The 15,297-nt window shown below is 44.9% G+C and overlaps 1 protein-coding gene across 1 annotated transcript in view; it reads right to left on the reverse strand.

Moving 5' to 3' along the window:
- VWA8 (von Willebrand factor A domain containing 8) overlaps positions 1 to 15,087 on the reverse strand; it is a 405,888-nt gene extending 390,801 nt beyond the window's left edge. Inside the window, exons 1-2 of the mRNA XM_075563021.1 lie at positions 14,916 to 15,087; positions 717 to 794 (exon numbers count right to left, since the gene is read on the reverse strand). Of these exons, the coding sequence (XP_075419136.1) occupies positions 717 to 794; positions 14,916 to 15,054 (217 nt within the window). The 5' untranslated portion in view covers positions 15,055 to 15,087. The remainder of the gene's footprint in view (positions 1 to 716; positions 795 to 14,915) is intronic.
- Positions 15,088 to 15,297: the final 210 nt, after the last annotated feature.

The raw sequence follows: 15,297 nt of genomic DNA on the forward strand, positions 1-15,297 counted from the left end.
CCCTTGACTGTGAGTGTTGTCTGAGTTCTGTAGGGCCACTGCCATGGGCTATCCGACCCAGTAGCCAAGCCCAGTCCTACACCATCCTCATAATCCTTCCCGTGTTTAAGCCCATGTGGCAGCAATCATGTCAGTCTCTCTCTTCTTTTTCAATGACCTTACCAAACATGATGTCCTTCTCCGTGGACTAGTCTCTCCTGAGGACACGGCCACAGTTGCTGGCAGGTCTGTTTTAGCACGTTAAATGGGTATCTATCTCCCTATGACTCCTCACTTGCGCTCCTAGTTATTTAATCACCAGACGGGGAAAATTAACACCCAAGACTGGTACAAGAATGGTGACGGCACTTGAATCTGCGCAGCTGAGAATCAGAAGCCATCCAAGTGCCTGTGAGCAGAAGCACAGATCAACAGTGATGCGTTTACACAATGCGACACTGCTCAGCAACGAAGCACAGACTGACGGATGCAGCTATGTGGAGGAATCTCAAAACCAAATGCTTCTCAATCTCAAAATGAATGTGTCTGCAGAGACAGCTATGGGTAAAATGACAAGATGGCTGAGATACAACTTAAATCAACAATAATGGGCTCAGGTGAAACAAAATTGGCAGTCTTGCTGATACATGTTGATGTCGAGGTTCACAGGAGACTCTCTAGTTTGGTGTATGTTGGAAAATGGCCCCAAAAGAAATGTTTCCATGAGTATTTCTTACTGTAGTTCTGCGGCACTAGTTCCGGGCTGGTGGGAGTCTTCAACTTGTAGGACACGTCTCCAATACTAACTGTATCACCTAGAAAGTGAATCGAGACAAATGTAACCATTAGAGAAGAATCAGAAGACCAAACCTTGCAAACGCTCCCACCACTCCCTGGACCTGCACAGAGGGGTTGGGGGTGTCCGTGTCCCTCCAGCAGGCCCGTGGGCCCCGGCTCACGGCCACCCTGGTGCTGAGTAGCCCTGCTTCCTGAGGGTTTCTCGACTGGGACTTTTTCAAAGCAAATCACCAGGCCTAGCCCTTGAGGAGCCTCTGGGCCAGTTCAAACCAACCTTCTGGCTCGCCAGCAAGGGCTTAAGGACCCAAAGCCACCAGGGGCACCTACAGAAAGGGGAGTACAAGGGGGAAATCAAATCCCCACCTTGCCCTTCTGCCCTTGTGTTGGGACAGCAGCGGCCCAGGCAGCACCCCACCCCCAAAGCACAGTCAGTCCTCAGCCTAGAACAGTACAGTCCTCCAGGAGTCTGGGTGCCTGGGGACTCTCGGACCCCTTCGCCTCTGGCTTGCTGGCTGCAAACTCCAGCATCCCCTCCTCCCTGCAGCCATCCATTGTCCCTCCCCACTTGTGGTGTGATGGCTCCCACATCTCCCGCCAGCCCAGTGATTGCCTAGAAGGACTCACAGAACTCATGGAAAGCACTAAAAAAGTGGGAAAATTCCATTATCTTCTCATTCAGGTTGTCCACAAACATTTGTAAGCCCCCCCCATCCCCTTTTTGATCATTACAGTTGCATTATAGCAAGAAAGATATAGATGGTGCGAAATACAAGGTGGGGTCTGGGAGGGTTCCCATCACAGAGCTTCATGTGCCTAAAAGAAGCGTATTGCCCCCTCCTCACCCCCAGGACTGTCGCTGACTAGGCCAGACAGGGACCCGAGTGGGTGACTGTGACCAGAGCCTTTTCTGGACCCTCATTATGTAGCCTGGTTGATTGTGTTGACCAACTCACACTCCCCTCTCTTTTGAGACTGGGAGGTGTCGAGAGGTGGTCTTTCTGATCTGGCCAGCTCTTTCCCAAGTCACATCAAAGAAAACAAGCCAAACTAACCAAACCCACAGTCATTGGATTGGTTCCAACTAATAGGGGCTTACAGGGAGTCTGTGAGACTGTAATCTCTACAGGAGCTGTGGACACAGCCTCCTGTTTCTCCCAGAAAGAAAGAGCAGCTGGTGGGTGTGAACCACCCACCTGGTCATTAGCAGCCCAGTGCCTAACCCGCAGTGCCACCAAGGTTCCTTGGAGTCACCTTATTAGTATAAAATCTCAGGTGTAGCCCAGTGGCCTATAGGTCAAAGCCAAAGCCCAAACTCGCTGCTATTAAGTCAATTGTGACTCATAATGACCCTATAGGGCAATGGAGAACTGCCCCTATGGGTTTCCACGTCTATAACTCTTTAGGGGAGTAGAAAGACTTTCTTTCCATCAGAGGGGCTAGTGGACTCACACTGCTGACGTTATAGTTGACAGCCCAAGGCCCCTAGATAACTAAGGGACCTCAGTTATTCAAGAAATTCTAAGAGTTTGGTGTTATGTTTCAGAAGCCTAGGACAAAGATCGATAACTTTTGGTAAAGTTCCTGTAAACTGCAAAGGGATGTAATCCAACTACATCACACATGTGTTGATACTGGGCTCAACATGTAAATTCAACCAGGAGATAGGCAGTGTCAATGAAAGTCACATTTCAAATTCTTGCTCAGGAAAAGTGAAAACGCCAAAATACAATAAAATATATTATCCAGCTCCCCCGCTTCCAGGAATATGTAACTGACGCTGTCAGCAACACTATAAAAAGATGCATTTTATTTACAATTATTCAAAGCATCAAGATAGTGGAATCTCTGACCCGCATCTTCATTCAACCTTTTAATTACTTGACAGGCCCTTATTTTCACCTATGTGAAATTTCATGTTTTCCAGAAAACTCCCTGGAAGGCCAATCTTTCTAAGTACACAAAGGACAAGCCCTCGGGGGCAGAAAGGCCAAGAATTACTCAATGGAACAGCAGAACAGCGAAGAAAGGTTCTCAGTAACTTCTAAAAGCTTCCAATTCTTTGCAAATAGCATTCGTTTCTGGCTGATCTTCTAAAGTGCAAAATGAGACGCCAAATCGAACAGTCTTTCGATGCTTCCCTCTCCCCCACAGCAAAATAAGGCATGTTGGCGCCATCTGCAATGGAACTCTGGAAGAAACTCAAGACCCGCAGAAAGAGCAGCTATGAGGAGAGCTCGCTGAGTCCAGCCAGCTGAGAGCTGATGAGGAAGGCGGCAGGGCATGCACACGGACCACCGAGTCTTAGCCCAGCATGGGATTCTAACCCAGTCCCCTAAGCAATGAGGGAGAGAGCTTGCCTAGCATCCACGAAATATATATCACCCCTCTAAGTGTGCATCTTCAAAACCAGTTGGGCAGAAGAGATCTCAAGTCGAGAAAGACACTACAAACAACAGGAGATTGAATGGAAGAGAAAGACAATTCACCAGGAAATTGAAATTGCTAATGAACATCAGAAGAGACACTCAGCCTCACCGATAACCTGGACAAGGCACACGAAAATGGGGGGCCATTCCTCAGCTGTGAAATCTACAAAACCCACAGCAAGCTTGACAACAAGGGCGGAGGGCAGGAGGACCTGGTACTCCAAGACACTACAGATGGCAGTACAAATTAGGACAGCTGCTCTGGAGGGAAATTCCAATTCTCATTCTTTGCCCTAATCACTCACATGCCCTAGGAGACCCGTGTCTTCTCTGCAGCTTTGCTTGTAATACATATTTTAATATAGTGAAAAATGAACTCATCAACAGGAGAATCATCTAATATGGTTTATCTATACTATTAGCTTCTTGAACAGAGCAAAAAATTAGAATGAGAAGAGCTAGATGTATGTATAGAAATAGGAAAATAATCTCCAAAATATATTATTGAAAAGGGAAAAAAAGCAAGATGCCGAATAGTCTATACAATGTATCATTTATGAATCATATATACATACATAACCTACCTGTATATGTAAAAGCAAAACAAAGGATATATGAATTGTGATAAGAGATGTTAAGATTTCCCAATAAAAGTATTTAATAAGTGTATTAGTCTGGGTACTTTAGAGAAACAAATCCACAGAAACTCATATGTATAAGAGAGAGTTTTATATAAAGGTTAAGTGCACATCAAGAATACATCCCAAACCAGTGCTGCCCAAGCCCACAAGTCCAATTTTAGCCCATATGTCCAACACCAATCCACAAAACAGATGCAATGATGCCGACTGCAGGAGGAAAACCGAGACAGTGAATGTGTAAAAATCTCAGCGCTGGCAGGGGTCGCCACACGGCTGCTCCAGCACCCAGGTCTGCATCGGGGTAGGTCCATGTGGTTTCTCCTCAGGGATGTCTTGCAGGAAGTCAGCCTTGCCAGCTGAAGCAGGGAACTGAGGAAGGCAGCTGCACCCTGGCCTGACCATCAAAAAACAAGAGACCCAAGAACTCAAAAGGTGAGGCTCACTGAGCCATTTATCCCTCCACCCTTCAATTAACCCCACATGTGTTTATCAGCCAGGTTGGCACCATAAATTAACTAACTCAATAAGTAAAAAGAATTAAGACACAGGGAGAAAAGAAAAAAGCAAAGCAAAGGATCTGGACTCTGGTGGTTTATATACCAACAATGATTCCCCAGAAAGAGGAGGCTAGCATGACAGTGATGACTGTGACTACGGTTGTATTTTAATGTTTGAATTTTTATAGTAATCAAGTATTCTGTCTTGTATTGCATGTAAGGAGCCATCATGGCATAGTGGATTACCTATTGAGCCTGCTAATGTCAAGGCCAGCAGTTTGAAACCACCAGTCACTCCTTGGAAAAGATGAGGTTTTCTCCTCCAGAAAAGATTTGCAGTCTTCCATGATGCTCACCTTCCTGACATGATCACTGAAGACAAACGGGTGCATAAGCAAATGTGGTGAAGAAAGCTGATGTGCCCGGCTATCAAAAGATATAGTGTCTGGGGTCTTAAAGGCTTGAAGATAAACAAGCGGCCATCTAGCTCAGAAGCAACAAAGCCCACATGGAAGAAGCACACCAGCCTGTGTGACCATGAGTTATCAAAGGGGTCAGGTATCAAGCATCAAAGAACAAAAAATAATATCATTGTGAATAAGTGGGGGGGGGTGCAGAGTGGGGACCCAAAGCCCATCTGTAGGCAACTGGACATCCCCTTACGAAAGTGTCTTGGGGAGGAGATGAGTCACTTAGGGTGCAGTGTAGTAGTAATGAAACATACAACTTTCCTCTAGTTCTTAAATGCTTCCTCCCCCGCACTATGATGATCCTAATGCTACCTTAAAAATCTGAAGAGACCAGAGGATGTACACTGGTACAGATAAGAAATGGAAACACAGGGAATCCAGGACAGATGATCCCTTCAGGACCTGTGGTGAGAGTGGTAATACCGGGAGGGTGGAGGGAAGCTGGGGTAAAAAGGGGGAACCGATTGCAAGGATCTACATATAAACTCCTCCCTGGGGAATGGTCAACAGAAAAGTGGGTGAGGGGAAACATCAGTCAGTGTAAGACATGGAAAAATAATGATTTATAAGTTACCAGGGGGAGGAGGGGGAGTCGGGGAGGGAGGGGAAAATGAGAAGTTGATTCCAGGGGCTCAAGTCGAAAGCAAATGTTTTTAGAATGATGAGGGCAACAAATGTTCAAATGTACTTGACATAATGGGTGGATGTATGGATTGTGATAACAGTTGTACAAGCTCCCAATAAAATGATTTTTTTTTTAAAGAAAAAGATTTGCAGTCTCGGAGCCCCCACCGGCAGTTCTACCCCACCCTCTAGGGTCACTATGAGTTAGAATTGGTTTGACAGCAGAGCATTTTGTTTTGGGTTTTTGATGACATGATTTTTTTGTTTTGTTTTTAAGATTAAACTACAAGCCATGGAGGCCTTAGAATAGCATAAGACGGAGAGTCAGTGGACCTGGCGTGGCTTCACATGCAAGCGTCATTTCATTTCACCCTTTCAGAGGTCCCGCTGAGGTGGGGAAGAGAGTTGTCAGGCTGACTATAAATACTTGATGAAATACTTAGACCCCTTTTCCCCATCTGTTACAACGGCTGGGGAGGTTTATTCACCACTACTCCTGGGTGCAGCCCTACAGGTGTTGGGAATGCGTTGAAGAGCAATGCGAACACCTTCTTGCTCCGGTGCATTTCCATTCTAAAGTAGAAGATAATAAGGAAGCAAAGGAAATGAAGCGATGAGGAAGCAATAGTGCATTGAACTAAGAGCCCTTCTCTGTGAGGTGGGATTCCTAAATGAAGTGGTGACGCGGAAAAGCATCTGGCATCATGTTAAGAGTTCGTGCCCAAACCATTCTGCCAACTTGTTTTTCCCTTCACAAAGGGCAGTAGCTACGGTATTTGTCTATTGTCTATGCAAAGATAATGGTTTGTCTTAACCGATTTCACAAGACAAGCTCAGGCCTACATCCAAGCCTTGGCCAATAGGAAATTCCCACTGAGGACAGCTCAGCAAAGCTCCAAGGGCTTGGGAAGATATCTAATTGGACTTTGTTTTAAAATGTGGCATAAGCCCCAATCTCTGAAATCCACAGTGGGTATCTTACAGATATTTAAATGTCTAGTAAGCTCAAATTTAACATAATATAAACTGAACTTCAGACCTTTCCACCAAACTTCAGACCTTTCCACACTCCACAAAAAGTTGATCAATGCTCAACCATTTCAAGAGGCAGCAAAGGATCAAGCACCAATGAATGGTATTAAAGGCAAATGTCTTAAGTTACCCAGAAAGCATTAGGGAAAAATGAGGTTCTAGGGATCGACAGTATACCGACTGAAATATTTCAACAAGCTGGTGAAGCACTGAGAATGAGCATTCATTTATGCCAAGAAGTTTGGAAGGCAGCTACCTGGCAAACCACCTGAAGAGCTCAATGTTTGTACCCATTCCAAAGAAAGGTGATGCAACAGAATGCAGAAATTACTGAACAATATCATTCAGACCACATGCAAGTCAACTTTTACTGAAGATCATCGAACAATGGTGGCATCGGGACATCAACAGGGAGCTGGCAGAAATTCGGGTCAGATTCAGAAGAGCACAGGGAACCAGGGATATCAATGCTGACAGAGGGATCTCCGTTGAAAGCAGAGAATAACAGAAAGATGTTTACTTGTGTTTTGTTGACATGCAAAGGCACTCAACTGTATGATTCATAACAAACATTAAGAAAAATGAGAATTTACAGAACACTTCATTGTATTCAGGTACAACCTGTACATATCTAAGAGATATTGTAGGAACAGAACAAGATAATACGGTATGGATTGAAATCAGGAAAGGTATGAGTCAGCATTGCATTCTTTCACTGTACTTATTCAACCGGTACGCTGCGCAAATAATCTGAGAAGCTGGAGTATATGAAGAACATGGCCTCGGGATTGGAGGAAGGCTTATTAACCACCTGTGGTATGTAAATGACGCATACTGTGGACATATTATCAGGAGCGACCAGGGAGGGGAAAAGGACATTATGCTTGGAAGAGGGCTAGCGAAAGGAGAGAAAGACTCTCAACAAGACTGACCGGCACAGGGGCTGCAACATGGGCTCAGCCTAACGATAATGGTGAGGATGGGAAGATCAGGCGACAAGAGGGTGAAATCCTTCCTTGTTCCCCACACCCACCTGATAACCAGAATTAGAGCCAAGCTCCATCCTCACCTGCCCAGAAGCTGATGACCTCTGCTCCGCCAGAGATCAGCTAAACGTTGGGCATTGAGTAAGGAAGACTGCAGAAGTCTCGTTGCATTTGAATTACGGTGCTGGCAAAGAATATTAAAAGAGCCATGGACTGCATCATGAACAAAGAATATTGACAGTATCGTGGACTGGATCCCAAACAAACAGATCTGAATTGGGAGAAGTGCAGTCAGAGAAGCATCTACATCCACAAGACTACATCTCATGTGCTTTGGACATGCTGCTGGGGGTGCCAGTCGCTGGAAGTGGAAGTCATGCTTGTGAAAGTGGATTGGCCATTGGGTAAAAAAAAAAAAAAAAGAACCTTGAAAAGATGGACTGGCCCCGCGGCTGCAGCAATGAGCGCCAACATCACTGTGAGATGGCCTGGGCAGTGTTTACTTCTGGTATATATAAGGTCGCTGAGTTACTACTGTTAGCAATAACAGCATGCCTTCCATCATTCTCAATACACAATTTTAATTAATATTGTATTACTTTATTAAAAATTATCTCATAAATGAACACAACTGCATTTTATCTTACAAAATAGCTAACTAGATTCTTTTGTTCTTGAGTATAAATTTAATGAACTAGCTAATTTAGTAATCTTATTTAATATAGCACTTGTAACCATACTGTTTGTAACTCCCATCGATTCATTTTTCCCTAACGGCCTTGGGTAAGAAAAAGTGATAGGATTATGTGTTTCAGTTGTGAATGATTGTAAACAGGGCTAAGTGTAGTTGCAAACACTTAGAACTCTAAAGCTGTGATTGGTCAGTCAGGAGAGAAGGGCCAGGAATGGAGCATGTATTTTAGACCAGGAGATGCCCATACAGTGACCCTCCTCCCTCCCGGGGCAGGAAGCTCTAACATCAGGGATTACCAGAGGGGCAACAGCGGACGATCCCTAAACACAGGACAGTGATGGACTTGCCTCCAGGCACTTCATTGGGGAGCTAAGTCTGCAGACCCATAGGGTTAGAGCCAACCAGTTCTGAGTCCTTCAGGCACTGAACAAAAGCTTTGCAACAACACTGAGTAGAGGCTGGGCCAAGGGGCGAGAAAGCAACCTGCCTGAGGGCGCAGCAGAAACCAGGCTGTCCTGACCACCCCATCCTCCATCGATCATTTCGGATCCCCTTACCTTCCCTCACACGCCCATCATTGTGAGTATTGTCTGTGGGTTCTATGTGGCCATTGCAAGTCCAGTTAGGAGTGCAACGGGCGGGGCCAATGTCATCAATCTCTTCAACAGCTGAGACTGATGATGCTGATTCTCTTCCTCCTTGTGTAGTCAGGAGGTGAGATGCTTTCCAGAGTCCTTCTGACACTAGCTGATAAAATGTCCCATAATTTATTTTTAGTGGTTTTCATAGCATTTTAGATGGATATTAATACTCATTCCAAATGAAAAGCAATAAAATGCAGAATACATTGGAGAAATGACTATAAGAGATCAAAATGATAAAACCTGACCTGAACCGTGAACACCTTGTCAGTTGAGCCCTCATACACGTTTTGGGCCTGATATGGTTTTCAATGATTTCTGTGATGTTTTTTTCTTCATATATGTGGAAATTAATAGCTTTCTTTTACTAACTCTTTAAGTCTATTAAACAGAATCTTTTTGCAACACAAGTGGTTTGCAGTTCTTGGCTACTGAGAATATTGAAGTAGCCTGAATCAAGTTAAATAAAGCTTTTGATAGTACATCAACACATTATTTTGGTATCTAACTTAAAAAGTGCAAAGAATTGAGTAATATTACTATATCAAAATTCCCTGGATTCTATGCATAATTAGTAATTTCCTGGGAAATATTCATATTAACTATATTTTATTCAGCTGGGGGAACTGCCACTCACACCATCTATAGGTATGTTTTTACAAAATTTTAGCTTTAAAATTTTGGTTTACAAAATTTTACCATATTGATCTTTTCAACAACTCTTCACTAATAATTATGACAGAAAGCATTTTATTATCTAGACATTTTTATTGCAAAAAATATAATAAAATGCTTTCAAGAACAGAAATATTTTAAGATAAAAGGAGAGGCAGTATAATTGCGGTAGTCAAGGTGATAAAGGAATGATGACAACTTTTGACAGTTGAAGAGCTTTTTATTTACTTTAAAGATAAAATCCATCTAATATTTTTATTCACTTAAAATTTTTTAAATGACTGTAACAATATTTATATTTCTATAACATTGAAAATAGTGGCCTTTACAACTACTATCAGTACATATTATAAAAACTTTGGGTACCAACTTAAGGATAATACACAGTTTTATAAAAGTATACATTTAAGTATACAACTTAAGGATGTATACACAGTTTTAGAAAAGTATACTTGCCAAAATATACATTTCATAGTAATCACTTATAAACTTTATATTTATAATTTATAAATGGTATATTTACAAAATTCTTTAGGAGATGAGTGTGAAAGACAGTTGAAGACCACAGTCTATAAGGTGCCCTGGTGACACACTGGGTTAAGCATCAGGCTGTTACCCACCAGGTTAGCAGTTCAAATCTACAGTTGCACTGAGGATGAAGAGGAGGCTATCTGCTCCCATAGAGAGTTACAGTTTAGAAACCAGGGGAGCAGCTCTCCTCTGTCCCACAGTGTGGCTGTGAGGCAGCGTCGACTGAGGGCAGTGGGTTGGGGTGGGTTCAATCTGTAGGACCACAGCTGTTTGTGGACAGGATATGTTTTAATCATCTTTGTATTTCCAGCACCAAATACAACACCACAGACTGTACATGCATTCAATAAATATTTGCCAAATGAATACATAAATATGACAATAGTTCCCGTCACTGATTTTGATTAGGTAGTTTTTTTAATGAAGTCGTGTCAGAAAGCCACGGTTCAGCATTGTCTTCAATCTGCAAGCACATTCTAGCCACCAACCTGTTCAAAATCCCAGCCATTTGATTATACTGAAGGCCTTTACAATGAGACCAAAGTTAGCCCACATTTACAGTTACAACACTCCATTTTATCACTTGGCAATAATTCTAACTTAATGGAATTACCAAAAAAGTTTATAGAAAATAGCTTCTTAAAAAAGAGGGAGGGAGGCGGGGAAATGAGGAGCTGATATCAAGGGCTCAAGTAGAAAGCAAATGTTTTGAGAATGATGATGGCAACAAATGTACAAATATGCTTGATACAATGGATGTATGTATGGATTATGATGAGTTAAGCCCCCAATAAAATGATTTTTAAAAAGAAAATAACTTCTTAATTCAAGTTAAAAATTACTGACCTTTACATAGCACTTGATGTTGTGTACACCAATTGCCCTTTTATTGATTTTTTGGCAAATCATAGGCTCTTTATATGAAGCTCTTTCTTATACACATGAGTGTCTATGAATTTGTTTCTCTAGTCAAGCTGGACTAACACAGACTTCCTTGATCAATTTTTATACTGAAAATGTTTATTATATTACTTAAAAGTATTTCATACTGGCCACTTGACTCACCCATCGCTGGTTGTGTGCAGAGAGCATTTTACCAGCTGCAGCTTCTACGGGAGTACGTTTTCCTTCACAGCCTTTCCCTCACACCATCCACCAGCATTTCAACATGTCATCAATACATCTTACAACCCACAGCTTTGTCACAGTTCATTTCACTTGGTATTGATTACTTCTAGTGAATTTTTAAAATTTTGAAATGACTGACAGTTTTTATTTAATTTTCAGCTGCCTTATTTTTACCAATCTGGGGGAAAATGTTTTGTTCACTTATATACAATTTCAGGCACGCCTGTGGCAGCCTTGGCTCTACGGAGCTGCTAACTGTACAGCCAACGGTTCGAAACCATCAGCTGCTCAGCAGAAGAGATGAGGCTTTCTACAGTCTCAGAAACCCCCAGAGACAGCCCTAGAGTGTTGTCATGAGTCAGAATCGGCTGGGTAGCAGTGAGTTTGGTATTTGGTAATGCCCTTAATCCCCTCCACGTGGGTCCCTGGTGAAGATGCTAGTCGGCATTAGACTGCTAAACACGAGTTCAGCTGAGAGGGAGGGACAAAGACGGGGCTGTTTGCTCCAATAAAGTCTAACAAAGCCTCCAAACCCTATTAGTGTCGCTGAATCAGAATGGACTAGATGGCCATGGGTTTGGGTTGGGGAATTCCTTCCGAATCAGACTACCATTTCTGTCGATGCAGGTATATACTGTGAAATGCTCCCACTTATGAAATGTACTCGCAATTCAAAGGCATGCACCTTTGACAAAATCGGTGGTTGATTCAGAGGTTCTCGAGTGGCCTCACTGACATCGGAAACTGCAGCGCTACCTTCCTCGGGGCTGTGCTCTGCGGCAGCAGCCCCGGACTAAGTCAAGTGACGCCCTCTGTCCCAGGTGTGACAACGACAACTGTCTCTAGCCATTACCAAATGTCCCTTTGGGTTGTGGAGGAGAGGAGGAAAATCACCCCCAGTGAAGAACCACTAATTTCATTGTCAGCAAGATGATTTGTGATACAGAATACAGAAGGTACTGGAACTTTCCATGTCTGTCTTATACATACAGGGCTTCTTAACATAACTGTTCCTGAGAGCTCACTGCCAAATTCTTTTCAACATAACAGGATCAGCATGTCCTCAGGGTCAAAAGAGCCAGTGGCAAGTTCAAAGGCTCAGGACCTAGTGAACAGAGAGCTGAGACTTGAACCATTTGGGCACTTAGGACACCTCTCCTTTACAGCATATTTCCCCGGTGAAGTCGGAGGTGTTGATTTCTCCTCCCCAGACGAAGTCACTTACCACTATTGAGTTCTATTGTAACTCAAGGGTATATTCTAAAAATCACATATATGCAAAACAGTCATTATTTACTGTACTGTACACTGTATAGGAGCTGTACTGATATATTTAATATTAGATGCTTACTGTACTGTATATATTCAATATGAGACAACTTGAATGTCCAAGAAGGGAAACTGGTTTAAAAAAAGTGATACAGATAAATATATAAACCTAGCATCTACTTAAAATGATTATGTGCAACAGTATCAACATGGTAAATACTGTTGACAACAGCTGACAATAAAACACAATACACATGACCCCATTTTGTAAAGGATACATATTTTATAGAGTCAAAATCAAGAAATGAATCATTATGGGAGAATTATGTTTTAGGGGATTTGTAATTGTTGCTTTTCTATAATGATCACATTCTGCTTATGCAGAAACTACCTAAACATATTCCTACTAATTAAGTGAATTTTTAAATCATTTTATTGGGGCCTCACACAGCTCTGATCACCATCCATACACATATCCACTGTGTCCAGCATATTTGTACATACATTGCCATCATCATTTTCAAAACGCTTCCTTTCTCCTTGGCCCTTGGTATCTGCTCATTTCCCCCAAGTTTATTTCATATACAAGTCATAAAGAAAAGAAACAATGAGTCCTCCTAATACTAATGGTGTCCAATTTGAGGCTGAATATGCCACCGTGGATTCCACTGGAGTTATATTTTCAGGGCTATCACTGGACCTTCGCTACATCTGAATGGAAAGCGCTCTGCTGGCGTCGTGGGTTACCACTGGGCTGCAGAGCTAGCAATTGGAACCATCAGCCCAGCCGAGGAAGAAACAGGAGGCTTTCTGTTCCCATAAAGATAGATAGCCTCAGAACCGCACAGGGCCAGCTCGACCCTGGCTTATAAAGTCACTAAGATTTAGAATCGATGCCTTCTGTTCTTATTTGAGTTCAGATCGCTGGCGAGTTCCCAGCTGCATTTAAACTACTGTCATACCTTCAACCTTGTCGTTTCTGCAGTAGCAAGACAGGAGGGCTAACACAGTTTATGCCTTGTGCTGTACTCTTGCCAGAGAAAATCACTGATCCAAGAAGGCAGTATGTTGTTGTCCAGAGGTGAAGATACCTCTCACAGTGCAGGCAAAGCTTCTACTATCTAGACTTACATAACTAACTAACAGAAACATCCATGAACATTCAGAAGTCCTGGCGCTGCAGTGGTTAAAGCAGCAGGCTGCTGGCCAAAGGGTCACCAGCCATTCCGCAAGAGAATGATGTGGCAGTCGGCTCCTGTACAGATTAACCAAACCGAATGCACTGCCATCCAGCCAATTCTGACCCTCTAGGACCCGGCAGAGCGGCCCTTATGGCTGTGTAAGATTGTAACTACAGGAGTAGAAAGCTAATCCTTCTCCATAGAGCAGCTGGTTGGCCTTGAAGTTAGTAGCCTAACCCATTACCCACCACACCACCAAGACTCCTTTGGAAGCTCTATTGAGTAGTTCTCCTCTGTCCTATCGGGTTTGAAGAGTGAGAGTGGATTTGACGGCCATGGGTTTGGTTTGTAATGAGCCTTTCTCTGTGCCAGGGACTGTTCACTAAGTCTTCACGGTAACCTTATGAACGCTCTTCTTATCTTCCTGTAACTGCAGCACAAAGGTAAAGTAACCTACCCTCAAGTTCACATAGCTAGAGCGAATGCAGACGTGGACTCAAGTCTAGAGAGTTCAAGTTACAGATCACATGCACTATCCTGGTGACCTTGCTGGGACAAAGGAGGAACAAACAAGCAAACAAAAGCACCACGAATCAAAACAAACCAACAAACACCAGGGAAGTCATAATAATCAAGACACAGGCAAATCAGAAATTGCAACTCTAAGCCAGAAAAAAAAAGCGGTTATTCAAGAAATGAATGAATGGATGGAAGTTAAGTGATTCACGCTCGCTCACTTTCTGACAGAGGAGCCAGAGCCTACAGTGAAAACCTGTGACTGGAAGCAACAGTAACAACTGAGGAAACCTTGCGTGGAATGGCTTGGCCATCCAAGAGCAACAACCGCGTACAGCCCCTCTTTGAAGGAGCACCCACGCTGGAACGCCAGCAGCGCTGGGCGCCCACTGGGTCACAGCTTCCTCAACTGTCAAGTCAGGGGGGTTGACTGAATGAGGCGGCGAGGTAGCGCTCCAAAGACACGTGCACCTGAAGAAACCGCCTGCAAAACTGGGCCCGTGCGCACGGTTGACACCCGGGGAACCATGGGCTCTTGGGCGTGTCCGCTTCTCAGACGCCCCCAAACAGCGCCCTGCGTCCACACTCAAAGGATTCTGGGAACAAGGTCAAGTCCGGATTGCCGGCGCAGAAGCGGCTGCACCTCCTATAATCCAAGCGGGGGTTGAGGGGCAGAGGGGCAGCGGGGGGGAAGCTGGCACCACCGCAGGCGGTCGCCGCCCCGGAGCGGCCCCTGGGGTTCGACCGGGCACCGGAGGCGCAGCGAGGAGCGGGCTCCGTGCTGGCCTGGGGCCGCGGGCTCCCGGCGCGGCGGGGCGGCGGGTTACCTGAGTCGGGCCCCGCGCCGGCGTGCAGCAGGCGGAGCTGGGGCTGCGGCCGGCCTCGGCCCACCTGCCGCAGCAGCAGCCGCACGCGCCGCGCCGCGGGGCCGCCGGGCGCGCGGAGCAGCAGGACGCGGGACTGCATGGGGCCGGCGGGCGGGCGGCGCGCGCTCGGGGACAGGAAGCGGCCCGCGGCCCCGTCCGCCGGAAACGCCTTCCCTGGCGAGGCCGCTGCGGGCGGGGACGGCGGGCCCGGGGCTGGGCGGCCGGGGGCGGGCTGGGCCGGCGCGCGCACCGCCCGGCAGGCCGGCCTCCGCGTGTCCCCGCGCGACCCCGTCACCCGCGGGAACGCGGGACTGGTGGCGGCGCTCGGGAACCTGGCCCGGGC

The sequence above is a fragment of the Tenrec ecaudatus genome, chromosome 11 (assembly GCF_050624435.1).
Source record: "Tenrec ecaudatus isolate mTenEca1 chromosome 11, mTenEca1.hap1, whole genome shotgun sequence".
Taxonomy (NCBI): Eukaryota; Metazoa; Chordata; class Mammalia; order Afrosoricida; family Tenrecidae; genus Tenrec; species Tenrec ecaudatus.